The sequence below is a fragment of the Fundulus heteroclitus genome, chromosome 22, assembly GCF_011125445.2.
Source record: "Fundulus heteroclitus isolate FHET01 chromosome 22, MU-UCD_Fhet_4.1, whole genome shotgun sequence".
Classification (NCBI taxonomy): Eukaryota; Metazoa; Chordata; class Actinopteri; order Cyprinodontiformes; family Fundulidae; genus Fundulus; species Fundulus heteroclitus.
Window position 1 is genome coordinate 16,503,241 of NC_046382.1, and position 21,346 is coordinate 16,524,586.

General features: G+C 40.9%; 2 protein-coding genes across 2 annotated transcripts in view; one reads left to right on the plus strand and one right to left on the minus strand.

Annotated features, from left to right (window-relative positions):
• macrod2 (mono-ADP ribosylhydrolase 2) overlaps positions 1-21,346 on the plus strand; it is a 248,107-nt gene that overhangs the window by 101,163 nt on the left and 125,598 nt on the right. The window lies entirely within an intron of this gene.
• On the minus strand, positions 4,106-15,225 carry flrt3 (fibronectin leucine rich transmembrane 3). The gene is made up of 3 exons (XM_012874860.3): positions 14,918-15,225; positions 8,074-8,802; positions 4,106-7,226 (listed from the first exon to the last, which is right to left on the minus strand). Exon 3 carries the CDS (start codon positions 7,182-7,184, stop codon positions 5,232-5,234), a length of 1,953 nt encoding a protein of 650 aa, XP_012730314.1. The 5' UTR covers positions 7,185-7,226; positions 8,074-8,802; positions 14,918-15,225; the 3' UTR covers positions 4,106-5,231.

The following is a 21,346-nucleotide window of genomic DNA, read 5'->3' on the forward strand; positions in this document are numbered from 1 at the left end:
GACTTAATTGCTAGAAGTTGTACCACTTTTAATGCATTAAACTTAAAATACAGTCAATAAAATTCTAATAAATTTTTTACCAAATACACAAGCAAAGCGTTTCAGAGATCTAATGCAGTCCTTTTAAAACGGCTCATGATTCAGTGCCTGCACTATTTAACAAAGATGTTGGATGTCTTTAAACAAGCGCTAGAACTTGAATTTAATTCTGTGCCGTCTGATAGATTTAAGCGTTATAGTCCTTCCCAGCAATATTCTGTGTGTCACCATAAACTTGGTAAAAATGTTAAAATGGTGATTCCATAATAAAAATAAATTCCTCTTATCTGGTTTATAAAGTTATGCTGTATGAATGATTTTTTTTTTATTACGTGATTCAATTAAAGCTGAATTAAAAAGCTTTGTTTATTTTTTCAAATTTGACGGAACGCAATTATTGTGCACTATTTTATGAGCAACGTTTGCAAACGTGGGGCTCTGGCTCTACTCATTTTTACTTTTATCACAATAGATGCCACATGACGGTGCGATTTAATATTTTAATTTAGCTTCACTTTCCCTTCTGAAGTAGACGTGGCTTAATTCTGTAAAACATCATGCTATGCTTTGCAGTTATTATAAATGTAAATACAATTACAGAACATAACAGCATTTATTCCTTTTGTGTAACATTTGAAATTAATTCAGGACTACACTTGATAGAAATCCCCTCACATATCTAAACAGCTTTATTAAGGGTTAATGTGTTGATTAAAAAATGCGTATTTGGAGTAAAAGATTGCTCTTTATTAAGAAATTGCCCCATGGTCGGGTTTTATTTTATTTATTTGTATAGCCGAGTTGTACAACAGTTTTTTTTTATCACTGCCCTGCTGCAGAGGAATTTCTTTGCCTTCTTTCTTTGTTGTTTTGGTAAGAAAACTGAACCAGCAAATTAACAAGGTAAAAAAAAAAAAAATCCTGCCACTGACAAGAAGAAACACACCGAGAGCATATCAGACGTAAATCACATAAAAGCTTTTACGTAACAGTTTCCTTGTTTTACCGTCCTTAAATAAACATGCATTATATGCAAACTGACTTAGTGGCACAAGTATAGATTTAGTGGAAGTCTTCAGGTGTGACGCTTTGGACAATAGTCATTCTCACTTCTAGAAGATCAGTAAACAGGTCTGTTCAGAGTGCCTTCAAAACAGATGTAGGGCTATTATTGATTAGGCAAAGTTGCACTTGTAATATCATCGTGGAACACTGCAAAGGAGATATTGCTGCGATTAACCCTCATTATCTCAATGTTCCCACTGCTCCACAGCATCTCTGCTACTACATTCTGTATCAGCTTTGCACATAAAGAGGAGGAAAACTTCCTCCAGTCGGCCAAATATGCTAGTAGCATGCTGGGCACGAATGCATGGCGCTTGAAATATGATAACCACGTAAATATTGCCTTCAAACAGTAATTTTCTCATGTCGATATGACGATTGCAACTCGTTACAATCTGCAAGCTGTAACGTGACACGAAGAAGAGCGAACCCAAAACCACGGGTTTTCTTCCCACGCACGTCTCTTTGATGGATCATATTTCTTTTATCTTTGTTAAACTCCTTTACAACAGAATGTTTGATTCTGTTAAACAGGCCTCCTTTTGTTGAGGGGAGCACTTACTTTGTATGGAAAAGGTCTAATGAGCTCATTAAAAAAAACTTCAAGGTAATAAACTCAGCTAAAAAAAAAAAAAAAAACTACATTAAAGTCAAATAATTTAAGAATTGAAGCATTGGCTCATCTGGCCGTTGCGTCTCTGCTGGGTCCTAAAACCACTAAAACAATTACTGAATGCTGGGCTTTTTCTATAAAAACGCCCATCTCCATAGTTTCAGGCGTCACTGTTGGGAACACAGTAAAATAAAAGACAGGTCTTCAGCAGAGCATCCTAACGGCGGGCTTGCTGCTTATCGAAGTCTCTGATCTACATACATTTTTCATCTCTTGAGATCTTTGAACCGACACTGACCTGACCTGACCCTCCCCGACCTCTAACCAGTCAAAGGTTCACGCGGATTGTACTTTTTGATCCGACCGACGGTGCTGATGGAGAGAAACCATGCACAGCTACCAGAAACTGTGAGGTCATCCAGGGGTGTGCAAACGCAGGCATCTATAGGAATGCAAATGTGACCGACTGACTGACCACAGCATCACAATGGGAATAACAGGAGCTTGGGGCAGACAGTGCAGCTGCCCCCATTAGCGTTAATCGCGGGGTTACATAAAGGAGGGGAAAAAAACATCATCAAGCTGCGAGTGTCACACAAGAGACGAATGTTTCAGGCAGCTTCTGTTGTTTGGAGCGTTGTCTGACCTTAGTGAGAACTTGACAGTGATTAAAGAATTGCCTAAAAGGGACAGATGGGTCAGGGGTCATGAGTGATAAGTGAGGTCACAGAGGGCTGTAAGGAGTCTGGTTCATTAATTTTGTCTCTTACTTGGTTCACTCAAAAGGCCCAAAGTTCTTTTGTTTTACGGGTTATTTTCTTCAAAATCCAAACAAAAAAAAAAATCCTCTTTTTACAATTTAGCTGAGCTGGCATTCATCACAAAGGTGATAAATGCAAGCCTTAAATGCCCGTTTTCTAAGCAATCAAAAGACTTTAGTTGGTACAAACCAGTTTTCTAACTAAAACAACTGCAGTTATTTCAACTTAATACAACATTTCTGGTTCAAATATTATTCTTCAAACATTTCAAGAGTTAAGGTAGTAGTGGACGTTAGAAATAATAGATTGTTATCTTCTTTAGTGTAACCTTGTTTATTGTATGTTGTATGCTGCTATGCCTTTGCTGAATTTATCTAAATATTTAATTGGGAAGAACAAAACTGAGGCTCACAAAGAAAATTAATTGTTGACAGCATTAATATTTAACCGATTATTATCTGGTATCCTAAAAAAAAAAAACTAGTTTTGATTCTCCACTAATGTGAAATACAGTGCCTTGCAAAAGTATTCATCCTCCCTGAACGATTTCACTTTTTGTCAAATTTGAACTACAAACCCTTAATGGATTGAATCTTCCACAGATAGATATAAAATGATTAATGTGAATAAAAATCTCAAAAGGAAGAGACAGTTTTATTATTCAGCCTCCTTTACTCTGATTCCCTTAAGAAAACCCAGGGCACCAAATTGCCTTTAGAAGTCACATAATTAGTGAAGAGCATCCAACTGTATTTTAATTGAGCAATTTGACTGGTGGGCTGAATACGGATGCTCGCCTCACTTTCAGCCTGCCTTTACGATGACGCCCTTAAATAAAATCAGTGCAACCCCTCGCCTTTTGGCGCTACCTTTTTAGTAAAGGGAGTCCACCTACTGCATCGTATGGTAAAGTACTGAAAATATGATGCTAAAACTCACAAATAAAAAAAAGTCATAAGATCCTTTTGGGTTTGAACATGGAAAAACAATATTTTCCACAGCTGTTTTCATTTGCACCTTATAATAGGGGCTCTGCTGGTGTGAACAGCAACCGGGGAGCCTGGAGCAGGGTGAACTCTCTGCATTGCGGTGAGGGGCATCCCCTGCAGGGTCTGCCTGTATCACCCCCCTCCATATGATGGCCTGTTGTGTGCCTGGGGAGGTTTAATCAAAGCCTAGAGTCCAGGGTCTCCACAGTCCAATTCCTGGTCCGTTGTGATATTTTTCTTCCTGACCACTCGTTAAGTAACACATGACTTACCAGCAGGAAAGAACAACAGCAGCCTCAAGCAGATGTTGCTCTGCTTGTGGTGAGGTACCAGTATGAGCTGGCTTCATATCCCGTCCCTTGTTGTCGAAGGGAAAATGTGCATAAAAGATGAAAAGGGCTCTTGTTATGTTTTTTTTCCCCGTCCTAGCATTTTCTGTTGGTATTTAGTAGGTAATCTGAGACATGAATGACTTAAATTGGACCCCTGCAGTCTCTAGCACTTGGATAGAAGTAGAAAATGATTATAGTGATAATAACTCAAATCATATCCATAGTGGAATATTCAAACTTAAACAGAAATGTTACAATTTCATCCGAGTGCAGTTTTGTTGTACTCAATGTAAGACAGGGAAAAAGTTGTTTTTGTCCACTTTTATTCTTTAATATGACCAATATTTCTCATATTCAAGTGTGTATGAAAAAAAGTCACTGGTTTCTTAAAAAGCTAAATACAATAAGCATTAGATCAAGGCACATACAAGACTGGCCAAAGGGCATAAAATGCACTTTGGTTTTTTTCAATTGTAAAGAACCGTTCACTTCAAATTGTGGCAACAAAACAAAAAGTGTCCATTTGGAAAATAATACAAAATAATACTAATGGGGGGAATAAGGAGTTGCTCACAAGGTTGGTGATTCCTTTGAAAGCCAACAAGTCGGGGCTCTTTTTTTTTTTGGCCTGTAGACTAGAATGACGTATGGTACATAGTACTAAAGGAGGCCGCCATTGTCCTTTTTGCCATCCTACAAATGGAGAGTAAAGGTTGATGTGCTTTATGCCCTGTGCTGTGGCCTACAATCCTATCAGATACATCGGAACCCTGCTTTGCTGTGTTTCATCTACCTGCAAAACAGAACAAAATGTCACACCGAGCAAAGCAGAAATAAAAACATCATGGCACCTCATTTTTAGTTATTCATAGCCACAGATTAGGTGAATACTAGAGTAAAATTCTTGGTCCATAGTAAGTGGAGATAGCTACTCTCTGCTCAATCTTTAAGATCCTTCAGCGTGTCTGCTTGGTGAATTGGTTGATCATCTGTGCCTTACATTACTTGACTTGTCATTTTTTTGCCTTTTTGTTTTTCTAAAAGCCACAAAGTTAAAAGAATGACCTGTGCTTATACTACAAGGTTTCCTAAAGTCTGATTGTTCAACACAGCAATGAAAACCCACTTTCACAGTTGACAAGTCATCATATCTTAATAGAACACAGAGTTTCTTTAGTCGGTTGGTAACCTTAAGCAAAGGAAATACAGTACAAATAACTACAAACCCCTAAAATATAGAATTGCATTTGATAGTTCAGTGACAGCCTGCAATTGGAATCTTCTCCGTTTTTCATAAAATGTCCTTAAATATAAATTATATGGCAAATGTACAGAACATTGCGTCCTCAGTCTCATATATCCAGTGTTTTTGTAAAAGTCTTGCCGCTCTGCTTTAGTCGCATCCTGCTCTTGAAATGTCCCGCGTGAGTCATCATGAATGGGAATGGTCTGAATCTGGTATTCCACTGTCTCTGTAGCTCCTGTTGTTGATGCTGTTCTCGTTGTGTGGACTTTTGTATAAACTTATGCCATTCGGCGGGAAAATTGTGTGTATGACAAACTCCTCCTTGGACACGGGCAGATGGTTTATAGGTATCATTTGAAAAGAAGTTTCTCTTATCTCCAGAATGGAGTTGTCCTTCTTGGTGCCGGCCTCGGCATAGTCGTCCTTTCTCCGGCGACCTTTGTTATAGGTGCAGTTCCTGGAAAAAAGCGACCCGTTCCTGTGCACATACCAGCACACCAGTGCCAGCATGATTATTGCCAAAAGAGCCACAGCCCCTCCGATGATAGCAGCCAAAGGCAGACTGGAATTTTTGTAAGGCTCTTTCTCCTGCTCTCTGTTTAAAGTTGTAGTCGGTTGGTAGGATTTGTGAGGGCCGGTCTCTGTCTCGATGCAAACGGGGGTCTCATCTGACAGGTAAATATTGCTGGTCTCCATGGGAACCATGCATATTCTATAGGCGGAGTCTGGCTCCAGTGCAGTGAGCAGATACTCTGTCCTCTCTCCCTGCACAATGGTCTCAGTGATGGAGCCGAAGGCAGGGCTGTGTCCCAGCTTTAGCCAGCTGAGCCGCAGGGCAGTCATGGGTTGTGACACTCTCCATGATATGTGTATTGCGTCTGCACTACTTGATTTCACACTGATGGTGATGATCTTTCTGCCTGAAGAGCTGGTGGTGCTGTGGTAATTCTTACTGATGTCAGGCCCTTTCACCACAGGCCTTCTGGTGACAAACGAGGGCCACTGGGGCTGTGACGGGCGTAAATTGTTGGAGACTGTGCTTGTCTCATATGTGGAGAACAGTTCTGAGTCTGTGCAGTCAAACATATCTGTGGTTAGATCCTTAATAGCCATGCCTTTCACTTTATCTGGACCCTGGCACATGAAGCCACGCACATTCACCTTTGACGGCAGCGACCGCAGCCAGTCCCGCACCCATTTCATCCTGCAAGTGCACTGCCAGGGGTTGTTTCTCAGCAGAAGATGTGTGAGGTTGTCCAAATCTTCAAACACACCCTGTGGCAGGCTGCTTAGGTTGTTACCAGACAGGTCCAGGCGATACAGCTGCCTCAGGAAGGCAAAAGCCCCAGGTGGGACCCGGTTTATGTGATTATCTTGTAGGTGCAGTTTTTCCAAACTGGTACCTGGCAGGTTAGCCGGTGGTGCAGTCAGGGAGTTCCTCACCAGTGACAGCTCGGTCAAGTTGATCAGGTTGATGAAAGCCATTTCTCCGATACCGCGGTTGTTCAGCAGGTTGCCGTCTAAGATCAGTCGTTTCAGATTGATGAGATCTTGCAACGATTGCTCCGAGATGGATGAGATGCGGTTGTCGTCAAAGCGCAGCTCCTCGATGCTCATGGGTAGGCCTATCGGGATGGTACTCAGGTGGTTTCGAGAGAGAAAAAGCAGCCTCAAGTGATTGCTGTCCCTGAAAGCCCCCTCTTCTATGCTGACTGCTGATACGGAGTTATCATCCAGGTGGAGTTCCTCAATGTAAGGAATCTGCGCTAACGAGGCATGGGTAATCATCCGGACATTGTTCTCCTGCAGGTGGAGCTCTTTTAGTCCCAACGGAAGATTGGTAGGGAACTCGTCCAGATTGTTGCAGTAAAGATAGATCTTCTCCACGTTTACAAGTCTGTTGAGCTCTGCGGGGATGCCCGAACTCTTGATGCGGTTGTTTTGCAGGAAGAGCACTGTAGCATCCCGAGGCATCCCCGTAGGTATGGAAGTCAAGCCACGGTCGTTACAATATATGAAGGTCCCGTCACAGCGACAGGCGGAGGGACACGAGGCAGAGGTGACCAAGGGATTAGCAAGACCCAGCAGCAGCCCAATCCTTATGAGAAAAAGGACAAAGGACTTGCAGTGACGGACCATCTTGAAGGTGTGTATCCTGGCAGCCTAATCACTCAAAGGACCCTGGGGAAAAATGCATAAAAAGCAGATTAATGGACAATGCCCTGTGAGAGGGAGCCAAATTCAGGTTTTTGTAATTGCTGCAGGTTTGAAAAGCTGCCTACAGCACTTTCTTGATTAAGTAACTGCTGAAAGAATAATTTAGCATTTTTCCAATTGACTGATATAAATTGATTGTGAGGATTAGGGAGTGAAGGCATATCTTAAGGTTTTCCTTAAAAAAAATTTCAGAGTGGGTGTTCCCTGGAATCTGTTATTTAATTTTTTTTTAAGTAAATCAAGCTTTAAACCTATATAACTTGAGTATTGAAACCACGTCTTGATTTTTTTGCTCGTAACGTCCCAAATTGTTGTAAAGCTTTCCTGAATTAAGGCTGTCTTTAATTTCGAATGATCTCACTGGTATACAAAATGTTGGCGATGCCACTGTGAAACTAATGTATTGAATCGTGATGCAGTGGTTTAAATCTTTTTAGCTATTTGATGTCTTGTCACTTGAACTCGTTTTTAGTGTTGTAAAAACTTTCCAAATTGTTCAGACATTTTTGTCTTAAAGTGAACATTGAATGTTTTTTACTCAGCATTTAGAGAGCACAAGATAAACTTGAGATTTGCAAATTTGTATGCACCACCATGTTGGCTGCAGCTGATCCAGACTTCATCTTAACAGATTACATTTCTCAAATAAAAATGATACAATAACATTCCTTTTTTAATCAGGCCAAGAATAAATTCGGCTTTAACGCCACATTCCCTCCATGGCATGCATACATTTATCTTCATATCATTTGAAAATTGGGATCTTGTGAATAAAGCAAAAAAGACACAAAGCAATCTTTATTTACCATACCTGATTTAGACGAGGCAATAAATCCTTTCCAACGAAAGAAAAATCCAATCAAGATTTCTTCTTAAATTTGCTCTTATCCTCACTGAAAGAAAACGTTTGTCCAAGGGGGTGAATGGGTTTTGGCGATATCCTGACCTGGTCAGTATTTGCCGAGCTGATCCTTGTTTGGACGATGACCTCTTCTGTGTTGTCAAAGGCTCATTCTTTCAATGCCTTTGCCATGGCAGATAAGCCTGTAGAAAAAAGCATCCCCTCTTGCTAAAAAAAAAAAAGAACACGCACCCTTAGGTGATATTAAAAATCCCGACGGCTGTTGCTGTAGTCAGGTTCAACAGCCATAACAGCCCGTTAGGTTTTTTTGTGTTTTTTTATAGAGATCCGCGAGTCGGATGGCAAAGATTCCTTCCTGCCATCAGGCCCGTCAGACATGATGGGTTGACACAAAGCCGGTCTGAGCCATGCCAATCCCCTCGGCCACAGGCTCAATCCTGGCCCGTTTGCTTTCGTTGTCCGTGTTTTCAGGTAACCCAGAATCTTCTGCTCCCTTGTTGAGCCAGTACACACATTAATCCAGGGCTCACGATCTTTTTCCTGAAGCAGATAACCAGTGTCCCCTTCTTCTCTAGGGAGCAAAAACGGGATGAGTTGCTTATCCTTGTGGGCCCGATCTAGCCTCATGCATCTGCAGCTTGAGCCATCCTGTGCCCTGCTCACACCTGGGACAGTGCTCTGAAAGATAACAGAACAGTGATATTTAGTGGACAAAACATCAAATAATGAAATATTGTTTAGAGTTACAGTAGCATTTTGCAAGTGCAAACATATTAGCGACTGCTATATTATCTAACTTTAGCATAGTTCAAAATGGTCACTATTGATAGCTGAAATGCTAATCTTGGCATTTTAGCTCTTAGTATTTTAGCTAAAAATAGAATATTTGCAGTTGCTAACAGCTAACAATATACAGGATGTTATTAGCTAACACTACTTTTTGTAACTCTTGTCTTGGCTACTAGCTAATTTGACCCTAATACTTAAATTTAGCATAAACCATCATGTTTGCTAGTGATAGCAACATGGAAATGCTAGCTAGTCCACATTTCCTGAATAAGTCTGTTTTTAATGCTTTGAAAATTACCAAGGTAGATTCCAGATGCTTTACACATCTAAACTAGACATTAGGGATAAACCAGGCAATAAAAACTTAAAAGTATTATACAATATTATTATGGGTGTTATAGCAAACAGTCTGCAGAAATTTAGCTAGTTTTAGATTAGAAAATTAATAGGTAGGCCTATATTGAAATGTAGCCCTTTTCTTTTTACTGATTTCAGTTTTTACTCCAACCGGAAAATAAAGGACGTTTTTTTTTTCTCCCTTTGTAAATCAAAGTATGTTTTCCTAACCTTTTATTTTACTTTTCTAAAACTCAAAGTGAATTCCCACCATTCTATTTATAGTTTATACACTTTCAACAAACAGCATCTACTTTCACACAGAGTTTAACCACATTTACTAGATGAAAAAAAGGGTTTCCAGGTTTTGACCTAATTTACCCGTCTTAAAACTACTTTCCAATGTCAGATTCAAAAATCCCCTCGTTGGCTGCCTTTTAGTCCATTGACCTTTTACTCCCCGTTACTCTAAATAACCAAATGTTTTCTATAGAGATGGAGGAAAGAATGCTTGTGCATGCAAAACACATCTGTGATCTAGACCCCAAACTCAACAATAGAGGAGGGTGGAGCTCCTGTGCCCTTCTCTCTCCGCTCCAATGCATAGCTGAGCTCTGAGTATTTTACAAGAGAACCAGTCCTGTGATTAAAAATAAAGCAGTCGGTCCAAATTCTTTTGCGCGAGACAAAAACGGATCCAGTCAGAGCTTAGTGTAATTACTCACACTGTGAAAAGAGCCAGTGACAAATGAAGTCCATTTGAATTTCATATCAAGCAGAGGATGGGTGTTGCGTCCCACCAGGCTGCTCCCAGGCTACTTCATGTGACCCCTTACGCCCACCCCATCCTCTGCTTACACACACACACACCGAATGCCGTTTTTGAGATCGCAAAAAATAGATTTCCTCCGCCAAAGAAAATGTTACGTTTCCTCTCCGAACACAATAGCCCTGTAACTATCCGTGTGCCCTCATGGCTGCTACCACGCGCTGTAAAACATTCAAAGGTAAATTAGGAACAAGAGGCCCGGCCGTTTAACAGTTGTAACCCCTGACAAGGAGAAGATTAGGGAATTGAGAGGCTTGTAACTCGATTACAACTCCTGAGATGCCGTCTCATAATAACAGCCCCCTTCCTTCTGTTCCATCTAAACATGGGCTCTCTCTGTCCAGTATTACATTAGTACTAGATTAGAGTCTGGGGAAAAAAAGCACCAGATGCGACCTCCAGTAACTTGTAGAATAAGGCAGTCTGATGAGGGGAAAAAAAAAAAAGATTAAATACAGTAATGGAGTTTTAGAAAATGGCAGGATGATGGAGGGATATGCTGTATCGGTCTGTCGGAATGAACTCTTAATGCAGCACTTAATCGAGCTATTTCAATTTGAAATGTGCTTTTTTTCAAATACGCTTTCCATTTCCTGAATATTGCTAAGTGTGCAGTTTGATTTCAATTAAGTGAAAATTTTAGCATTTTATGAAAAGTACATTCTTTGATTTTCTGCTCTATCAAGCAAATCTAGTCTGATAAGGTTGGGAGAGGCATTAATGTGTTAATTATGCTTCAACATTTAGTTATGCATGTGCAGGTTACCAGTATGAAGGTACACCCAGGTTGTATAAAGTTGCTGTTTAAAAGCTGCTATACATTTGTCTGTTGTGATGTTTCTACCATGCAAAGTCCTTTTACATTAGATTTGTTATGGAGCGATCAGATGTTTTATTTATTGAGACATATAAAGCATTGAATAATACATCCCCCACACGTGTTCCTGCGCTCTGCCAATCAGCTGGCTGATAACATGACCCCTGCAATTTCATCTTCATTTGAAGAAAGATAAAAGTCGGTTAGAAGTAATTAATTTAGCTAAAAACAGTATCTTTGGGGAAACTAAAGAAGCAGCACCCATCACTCTTATTAAGGTAATGCTGGCTTAAAAGTACAGCAGGTAGCCTGACTGATTAACCAGCTGATCTCAACATGCTATACTTTGTGATACCTAATAAAAAGCAGACTAAAATAGTAAAATACTCACTTGAGAGCTACTTAAGTTTGCAGGTTTTGGCATTTGTTTCAAAATAACTTACAGATAACCTTATAGCTGTATTATATTTTAGGTTTGAGCAGCAGCAGAGATTATTGCTGATATTGTTTTCACTCAAGGTTATCCTGCCATGAGAGTTTCTTACTTGCCCATGCCTACATCAGTTTTTGCTTAGTTTTGTTTCCCCCCAATAGAACTATTAGAATCTTAGATAACAGTCTGGCTTATAGTCAAGGTGGAGAAAAAGAGAAAAAAGAGGGAGATTAATCTAATGTTGACTACTGGTGTGTTGCGTTGCACAAGTTTTTGCTTAATTTAATGGAGCGTATTCGGATCTTGATACTTTTCCCCCTGCTTTTGTTTCCCCTCCACTCATCGAATTTCAGAAGAGTGGCCCCTCTTCATTGTTTGCTTCAAGGCAAGCATGTGGACCGTGTAGCCCCACGGAGGGGAGAGGGGTGGGCAGGGAGCTATGTTTTAAACCTAAAAAAAAAAAAAGAGGAAATTTAACAAACCATCTTATTCAAGCAGTGAATCAGTCAAGCATTTTTTATTGTATTAAGCTGCAATTCATTGCCTCGCACTATGCACATTTACGTCCACTTGATCGTTTTAAGAGCAATTCTGGTTGTGTTGAATTTTTTCTTTCTTTCTTTCTTTCTTTTTTGGTGATGGATGTCTTTCGCCATCGTTTTGATAAGCTCTGCCAACAGGAGAGGGGGATTTCACTAGCTGTTAGAGTGCAGTCTGCTTCATTTAATCTGAACTGGCAAAGTTAAATTGACCATTGGGTTGGGGTTGGGGTGTGTGTGTGTGTGTCAGTGTGTTTACAGGGGAGAAGAGCAAGAGAGACATAAAGCTGGACACCGATAGCCATTGTGAGCTCAACACACACAAATGTACATTAGTCTGGAATAACAGAGGCGAGGACTCTGTGCCCTGGAGTCGTGTGCTGCACGAGAACGGCTGTAGGAAACCTCGGACAGAAACGATTTCATGCCAGTCTAATTATTGTAGAACACGATGACTTTTACTTTAGTGAAATACTGAATATTTTTGTAGGCTTGCATTTAGAGAGGAAAGAGCTGTGTAGAACTTGTAATGGCTGTCTGTTAAATTATTCATGAAGTCTGAAATTAATTTTGAACCACAGTAGAGCTCTCCATTGGGAAATCAATTCTGTTATTATGTTGTGCTGATATTCACTCTAATTCACGATATAATTTAGAATTATGATTGATTGCGCAGATATAGCTTTCATTGGGTCTCCGTCCTCCTCCAGATGGTCTGTCCAGAAACGTGTGCATGTGCAGAATGGCACATGGACAGTCAGGGTTTTCTCAATGAAAGTGGAAACTATGAATGATTTATTGGTGTATTATTGTGTTTTGGGGTAATGGACAGGTAAAAGTTATCTGTTACGAAAGCCTGTTTCTCAGTTACTCTTTTAAACTTGCTTGTGTTTCAGTGTGCAGAAAAACCTTGTTTCTCGGATAAAGGCGTGAGTAAGTTGTTTGTCAGGGTACCTGGCAGGGGTCTGCTCTGCTGCCAACACACAATGGGGACGTTCATGCTCCCATTCGAAATCTAATTGACGCAAATTATGTAAAAAAAAAAAAAAAAAGAAAAGAAAAAAAAACTGTCTGAAAAGAAAAATCCCTGAATGTTTCTCAGATTTGGTATGTGGCCTCCTGGTGCTGTCCCTAAATAGGCTGAACAGATGATACTTTTGCTGGCCCATTAATAACATATAGGCCCGAGACAGACGGGGGTCTCGCTTTTGTAGCAGGCTGAAAGGAGAGATCTGCAGCAGCTGCAATTGTTTTTCCCCCACATGGGGGTGGTAGGCACTGCAAGATGAAATGTATGTATGCATGTGTGTGTGTGTGTGTCTTTGACAAGCAAACACCAAGGCACGAATGCCTCTGTTAAGCTGAAGAAACCCATCTCGGCTCAGGCCGGACACCTTTCCCAAAATAAAGGGATTTGTTAACCTCCCCGCCGTTTTATCCAAGGCACTCCCACTGTTTATGCCGTCCTATCAACTTTGTACTTTTTTTTCCTTAACAAAATGTGTTAAATTGTTTATCTTAAAGCTTGGAAAACGTGGTAAAAAATGTGTGTTGGTGCCTAAATAAAATATGAGAGACCTGGATTGGGCTCTTTTAGAATAGGGCCTGCAGGTCTGGATGTGAAATTTCCCAGCAAGCTGCACTGAAATGCATATTTTACGCTTTATTCTCTAGAATTAGACGATTCCATCTTTAGTGACCTGGTTAGCTGTTAATCTTCCATGTGAGTTCCCTCTGAAAAAACAACTGACTGGGGACTTCAGCCCCAGGCAAGCTATCAGTGAAGAACTGGGCCTGTCTTCATGACTGCCATGTTGAACGGGCTATCTTTTGCCTTCCCCGAAAAACAAGGGGAAGGCACTATTGCTTTGCTCGGGAGGAGAAGCAAGAAGTTTGCTGTGTGCAGAAATCTGTGCACAGCTTGTGCACAGCCTCGGGCCCATTATTTAGAGCCTGGATGACCTTATCGTCTCATGAAGATAAAAGGCTCTGTTAAATTGGATTAACAACTGTCCCTGCCTCGGTGTTGCCAATAGGCATGCCGCTATATTGTATTGGACTAATGGGATAAATATTACTTTGGACGAGGGGAGGATAGCGCAGAATCGGTTCGTTTTAGGGGTCTATGCCTGTGCAGTAACGCGAGGACGTACAGATTTGCACAATTGCATGCATGCTTATGTCTGAGATCTGGTACGTTGCGTTGCATGGCGTGTTAAAAAAAACATAACTTGTCTAAAAGGCAAGATTTTCTTCCTCCCCCCTGTTCATATCGCAACCGACGCAAGAAGTACTCCAGACGGCGACACAGGTCGAGCGTTTAGGCGGCGCGCAGTCTTCCTCAGCTGCCTCTTGACGACCAACTCCGCGGGATCTGCGCTGCAATTTCAGCAGCGCACCGGGGTGCCTTTCTCAGGCTGCGACAGCGAGGCTGCTCCAGACGAGCCAGCCCCGCTAATCCCGTCCAAGTTTGCATATTCAGCCTACCCAGACGACCCATTCCAAAAACGCCCTGCGTGCGCTTTTCCGCGAGCAGTGCGTAAAAGCGACAGCTATCTGTATGGAGTGGAAAGCTCTCCGTCGTGCGCTATCGCTGCCGAGAATATATTAAAAAAAAAACAACACAAAATGGGATTGTGGAGAAACAAACGCGATCTGGTGTTCGTCGTCTCTGTTGGAGACGCAAAACTGTGGGGATTCTGCACCAGATCGCAGCAGCAAGTGGCAGGCACGGGAAAAGAGGCTGGGCTGGTGACATACGCGTATATTGTGTGTGTGCTGCGCAAGCCCAAGAAACGCTTTATAGTTTAGGAAAAAGTGCGCTCACATTTTTTTTTTATTACTATACAAATAAAGACATGTGCGCTTTTCAGTATAGAAAGGACCACCTTATCATCTTTGCCTGGAAAATAGCAGTTCACAATCACGCAACTCCTGAGGCTTCGGCATTACTTTCACTTAGACGAAGAGAAAATCCAAAAGGAGGGGGAAAAAAAGAGAGGAAAATGAAACGCTTCCAACACGACTGCTGTGCCAGCAGGAGGACTTACCTCTCAAATCAACCAGCAAAATGAAAAGTAACAGGTATCCTCTTTTAAATGTGGCTCAGAAGGCAAAAAAATTATATAAAAAAAACAATAATCCAATCCAGGTTAATGAAGATTTTAAATGCAGATCCAAGAGGGGGAAAACGGAGGGGAAAAAGCGCTCCTAATTTAGAGCTACTTTGAGTTTATCTGTGGCAGCACAGCTCTGTTTTCAGTGGCAGCCCCCCTCTCTCAAATACACAATCAACTGGCTGTGAGAGGACATGGGCGCAAGTGTGGACCTCAGTACAAATGTGGAGTTGTGTGCGCCTCCAGCTCTGCTTCAATAGAGCTCTGATGTCATCTAGGGGAGGTCCTTCTCTCTCTCTCTCTCTCTCTCTCTCTCTCTCTCTCTCTCTCTCTCTCTCTCTCTCTCTCTCTCTCTCTCTCTCTCTCTCTCTCTCTCTCTCTCTCTCTCTCTCTCTCTCTCTCGCTCGCTCTGCCACGGTCTGGGGTTTTATGCTGGAAGATGCAGTTCCGGTTAGGTGCACTAGGGGGAGTGGAGGAAAGAGAAAAGGCAGACAGGCTGGCTCACCAGGAGCCAGAAAAGTCAGAAAAAGACCCTAAAAACGAGCAGAAAATGTGTGAACATGTTGGTAAATATGTGAAAAACTGTTACTTGTGTTACCTGTAGTGTTTTATTTGGTTTTTTTTCCCTCTGTAAATCATTACAACAGATGTCTTTGAGATAAATAAGGATGAATTTCAGTTTTTCCATAAAGAGTATCAATAAACGTTTTTTTGTGATGTCTGCAGAGGAAGCACAGAGATGACAACCAGGCAAAATAGCAATTAAGCTATATCACATTATAACCTGAACACATTATTGTCGTAACAATATACCTTTCCCCTTCTAACAATATAGTGTTGCCTTATTATAATACTTATTTTTCACACTATAACAAAAACCTTTATGTTCTTAAAATACAAATGTTGCGGTAACATCATATATCATACAAACATGAAAAGTATATAGTTTGAACAACATGGTGTTCATGTGAAAACATACCTTTTGCTGTTTCGGTAACAAAATATGTTTAGCCTATGACATTATGAAGACGAAGAAAATGTCTGGTCTACGGGAAGCGATCCAGTCGTGTTTCATGCTTGGATTGAGCCGTGGAGAGATGTTGCTTTTATTCAGCAGCTTGGGAAGAATCGCGATAATCATGCATACGCTGACAAGGAACTTGAAACTGTACTGGAGGAAAATCGTTCTGATCTGTTTCAGGTGGCGGCATTTCTAATTTCTAATCAGGACTAGCCAAAAATTGCACCAAAGTAATGTTGCATCTTCAACCCTTTCAGCCTTTTGAATATATATATATATATATATATATATATATATATATATATATATATATATATATATATATATATATATATATATATATATATATATATATATATTCAATTGGTAGCGATTGGTAGCACGTCTAGATGTGAAATGTTTTAAATTCCTAATGAGAATGTTGTACAAACATGAGAAGCATATTGTTAGAACAACTAAGTTTTCACTTTATCACATGACGTAGTTCTATCTTTGATTTGCCTAGGTGGCAGCTTTACTCTGAAGTAGTTTTATTTCAGGTATATTTGTTATTCTTTAGAAAATACATAATTTCAATTGAAATAAAAAAAAAATGTGAAGTGCTAATAGAAAGTTCAGTTTGGATCGGATTTGATAAAAGGGCTGTATGATGTTGGACCAGATTGGTTTATAAGAAACGAAAAGTGCATAGATGGTGCACATTTTGATAAATTATAACCACAAACTTTGTCATTTATTGCCATTTTATGTTATAGACCAACACAAAGCAGATTTAGTGTGAAGTGGAAGGAAAATTACCCAACCTTTTGACAACATTTTGAAAATCAGTTCAAATGGAAGAAGTGTGGTGTGCAAATGTTTTCGTTAATAAAATGAAAACATCTAAAAAATAAATAAATAAAAATCCAACTTCAAAAGTCACCCAATTAGTAAAAAGAGTTCCCTGGCATGTGATTTATTCTCAGTGTGAAACCAGGTGCTCTGTGAGGCTTTCAGAGGTTTGTTGGAGAACTCTGGCGAACAAACGGCATCATGAAGAACATTAATCGGAGAAGCAGCCAAAAGGCCCATGGTTACTCTGGAGTCGTTCCAGAAATCCACAGCTCGGGTAGGAGAAACTGCTGCCAGGAAAGAAAGAATAGAGTAGAAATACCTTTACTGCTCAACAATGGGGCAATTCGGGTTGGAAACTGGCAAAAACACATAGAATACACTAGAGTTACATACTGAATTAAGTCATATGAATAAAAAATCAAATATAAAGTTAAGTTCTAAAGCAAAAGAATTAACGTATCAGAAAGGGGGAAAATAAAATATTGCACAATTATTTAATAATATGGCGTATTCAGGTGAATATGCATTCATTACGTAAAAAAAATCAATATTTAAGTTGGTGGAAAGAAGCTGGTTTACTGAATGATGCGAGAAAATAATCCAATATGTAAGATTGGACAAGCAATCCTCTCAGAAAAGCTAAAGCGTCTGCAAACGGACATTAGCTGAAAGTCAGTATAAATGACCAGATCAGATGAATAATCTGTTTGCAAACTCTTATTGAGTCTGTAGCAGCAGCAGCAGCAGCAGAGATTATAAAGTCTAACAGCAGCTGAGAGGAACGACCTGTAGAAGCGCTACTATGAGCATCTGGGATGCAGCAGCCTGGCGCTGAAGAAGCTCTCCAGCTCTGCAGCAGCTCCATGCATGGTGGGGGAGACATTGTCCATCAGTGATGTTATTCTTTTTAAAAACCTTCTGTTTCTTGCCACTGAGTTTAGGGGGGATCCCAGGTCAGAGCTGGCCCTCCTAACGAGTTTATCCAGCCGCTTCCTCCCAGCTACAGATAAGCTGCCGCTCCAACAGACCATAACCATAGAAGATGGCTGATGCCACCACAGAGTCAAAGAAGGTCGTCAAGAGCGCCCCTTGCACTCCAAAAGACCTCAGCCTCCTCAGCAGGTAGAGTCCACCCTGACCCATAAGGACACAAGGTTTTCAGGTTGAAGCTAGTCAGAAATGATGTTGGGAGCTTGGAGAACTTGTAGAAGAAAGTAGTTGACTGAGATGAGACCAAAGCTGAACTTTTGACCTAATTCAGAGCACTGTTAGCAGACAAACACTGCATTTCATTCTGGGCTACATCATGCTGTGTGGATGCTTATCTCAATCAGGGACACATTAGCTGATGAGAATTGACAGGAAGATGGATGGAGATAAAAACAAATCCTGGAAGAAAACCTGTTGGCGGCATCAAAAGACTTGAGTCTGCAGTGGAAGCTCACCTTTCAGCAGGACAACAACCATTAATTAACATGTGATCAGACCTATAATGGAATGGTTTGGATCAATGGTTATCCATGATAAAATGGCCCAGTCAAAGAGCACACCTAAATCCAGTTGAGAATCTGTGATAAGATTACAAAATGTATGTTCATGAACACTTTCCGTCTGATCTGACTGAGTTTGGGCTAAATTAACAAAAGTAAATAAACAAAAATAGAGATGTGCTTAAATATACCGGCAACTGTAATTCAGATTAAAGATGGTTCAACAAAGCATTAATTTGGGGGGGTTGAATACACATCACACTTTTCAGATTTTTATTTGTAAAACGTGTTAAACCATAAATACATTTTTCCTCTCACTTTACTAGAATTATTTTGTTGATCTGTAAGGTAAGGTAAGTTTGTTAACATAGCACTTTTCAGTAACAAGACGATTCAAAGTGTTCTGCAGGAGCCTGTGAATCTGTGACAAAATCCTCTGGAAATAAATCGAAATTTCACATTACAGCGTGACAAAATGTAAAAAGTTAAAGAAGTATCGATGCTTCTGCAAGGTCCTGTACGTGTCTTTGTCTATGAGCCTACATGCAGATTAGTGACGTGCATAAGTGTGTTAATGCAGCATGAGCGTAAGCTGCTGTCACATGCCTGAAGTGCCTCTTGACCCTCTTTTAGTTTGTTGTTTAAAACAACTGTTTTCGTCCCAAAACAGAGATAAGTGGGACGGGGTTGGTGGTGGGGGGGTTACAAAAGAGTGTCTTACCTGACCAATATCCCCCTTCCCTAAGTTATCTCTGGGATTGAGTAACATCATCCTGTTGAAGGCCATAGGGATCAACTTTGCCATCTATAAGATTTCTATGAAAACGTACAGGAGACTTGTTTAATGTTATTTACCATTGTCTTTGCAATCCTGTTTTGAATGCTTTGGGAGGTCTGGATTCTTTTTTTTTTTTTTTTTTGTGAAAGCTCACATTTATTAGAGAGGTTTTGCATTCTCTTGCTGTGAGGATGCAGAAATATCTTTTTCTCATGACAGGGCTGCTGCTCGGTAATAAGTGACAGCTCTGAAACCAAAAAACAAAATAATATATAAACACAAATGAAAAGGGTTAGGTTCTGTTTAAAACAAAATCAGAGGCTTAGTAATATTTAATTTTGGCTCAAGGGTAAAAGCTGGCTTTTTGAAAGACCACTCGCCGGATAGCTTCATGAAAATTAATGCTCAGATTTGTTCATGGGCGTTAGTTAAACAAACCGGAGGAAAGCTCAGTGGCTAGCTTCATCGTCCCATGTTCCCGGTTTGCCAGGGACAGACCGTGTTCCAACTTCAGCCTCGGCAGCGCGGGGTTTAGACCATGATTGCCATCTTAACTGAAGTACCTAATTGAACAGACACTTAAGCCTGGAGCATCTGCCGAAACTACTTACCTCCACTGGAGGTTTTCTGATTTGTTTGCTTTCCAGCTAGAGTGACTCTCACTTTTGTTTGCAGCACAATAGTATTCCAGACTGCTTTCTGTCTGCATGCTGTTAAGTCTGTTAGCGAAAGCATACGTTTAAAAAAAGAAAATCCAATTGATCAACCTAACTATATTAGTCCAGGTGTTGTCTGTCAGAGACTAGCCGGGGCGACAAAAGGTCAGCCTTGGACATCCTGGCCCGATCCGTGTCTTCCTTCCACGGGGGACAGAGCAGAGAAATCTGTGTCTAACCTCAACATGGCTTCCTCTCCTAAATCGACTGCAGACACATCTGTCAGCGGCTGCTGATTGACCCCCCTCTTAGACGTACAAAGAGCCCCACTGGAGGACGAAGGTGTTGGGTTTCTGTTATCTCAAGACCGGGGGAAATCTGTTGCCTCTGTTGGTCTTTTGTTGAAGGGGGAAAGGTGCTCTCCTTTCCCAAGGACGTGCTCCAGTCTGTCTGGCTACTTTTAGTGTTTAGACAACATTAAGATTGCTTCCTACGTTGCTGTGGCCGGCTGGGTTTACCTTCTAACAGCTGGTCTGTATTAGACGACTCTGAGCCTAATTTTTGTGTTTCATCAGATGCATGGAAACGGATAATTGATTAACTTGTTTTTGCCCGTGCTGTAGTCGATAGATGGTCCAGTCAACTGGATGTTGTCCTATTTTCCTGGACTTTGCAACAGGACGCGTGGACACGGTTGGATTTTCGCTCTGTACGCTCAGTGTTCTGGTACCTTTTTTATAAAAATGCAGCAGACTCCAAAAGCGCTTTGAGGCTCATGAGGGAATCAGGGCCTGATTGATTCTCCTCCACTCCCATCCTCTGGCTTGAATTCATTAATGCAGTTTACATGTTCTTAACCAATGCCAAATTAGCGGGAACATGTAAAAGCCGGCTGCCAAATCCCCGCTTTGTTTTTCATTTACCTTCTGCTTTATTTGCATATTCACCCTCTGCAGGCAGTTGTCAGTTATCTCTGCTCGGGGGCCTTTTAATCCGGAAAGGCGGCTTTTCAGCATCGAAATGGTTTAACTCTGACCCTTGTACAGAAGGTGCTGTTAGGTTTATCGTCATGTTTACATTTTTGGTCTTTGGAAAGGATGTAATCAGCGTGACATGAATAGAAAGAGCAAAAAAAGCACAAGTCGGTGAATGTGCAAAAATACTCAAATGTGGGATTTCAGTGGTGCGATCTTGTCTAAAAGGCTTTTTTTTTAAAAAAATGTTGCTTAAAATAATCGGTAAAAGACATTTTGACTGAGATTTCATGCATATGAATGCAGACGTTGTTGTGCTATGGGTTGCTACCACACCCTGCAGGAAGGTACTAGTCTTTTCTAATGGAAATTCCAGATGAGAAGGATAGGATGACCCTCTTCATCTTTAAATAACCACCAACTTCAGAGACTACAGGGGGCTTCCTGCTGCTCAGCGGCCGTGGTCAGCACTCATTCAGGCCATGGATTTTGGAGATTGGCAAAAACCTGAATCGGCTGTTCTCCTTGTTGTCTTTTGTTTTTGTTTTTTGTGTGTGTGTGTGGCTGCTGTTGTGTTGTCTGCTTAGACGGGGAAACTCTAGGCTGAGCC

Excerpts from the sequence above, each read along its gene's own strand:
- flrt3 (XM_012874860.3), bottom strand. The coding sequence starts at position 7,184 with ATGGTCCGTCACTGCAAGTCCTTTGTCCTTTTTCTCATAAGGATTGGG.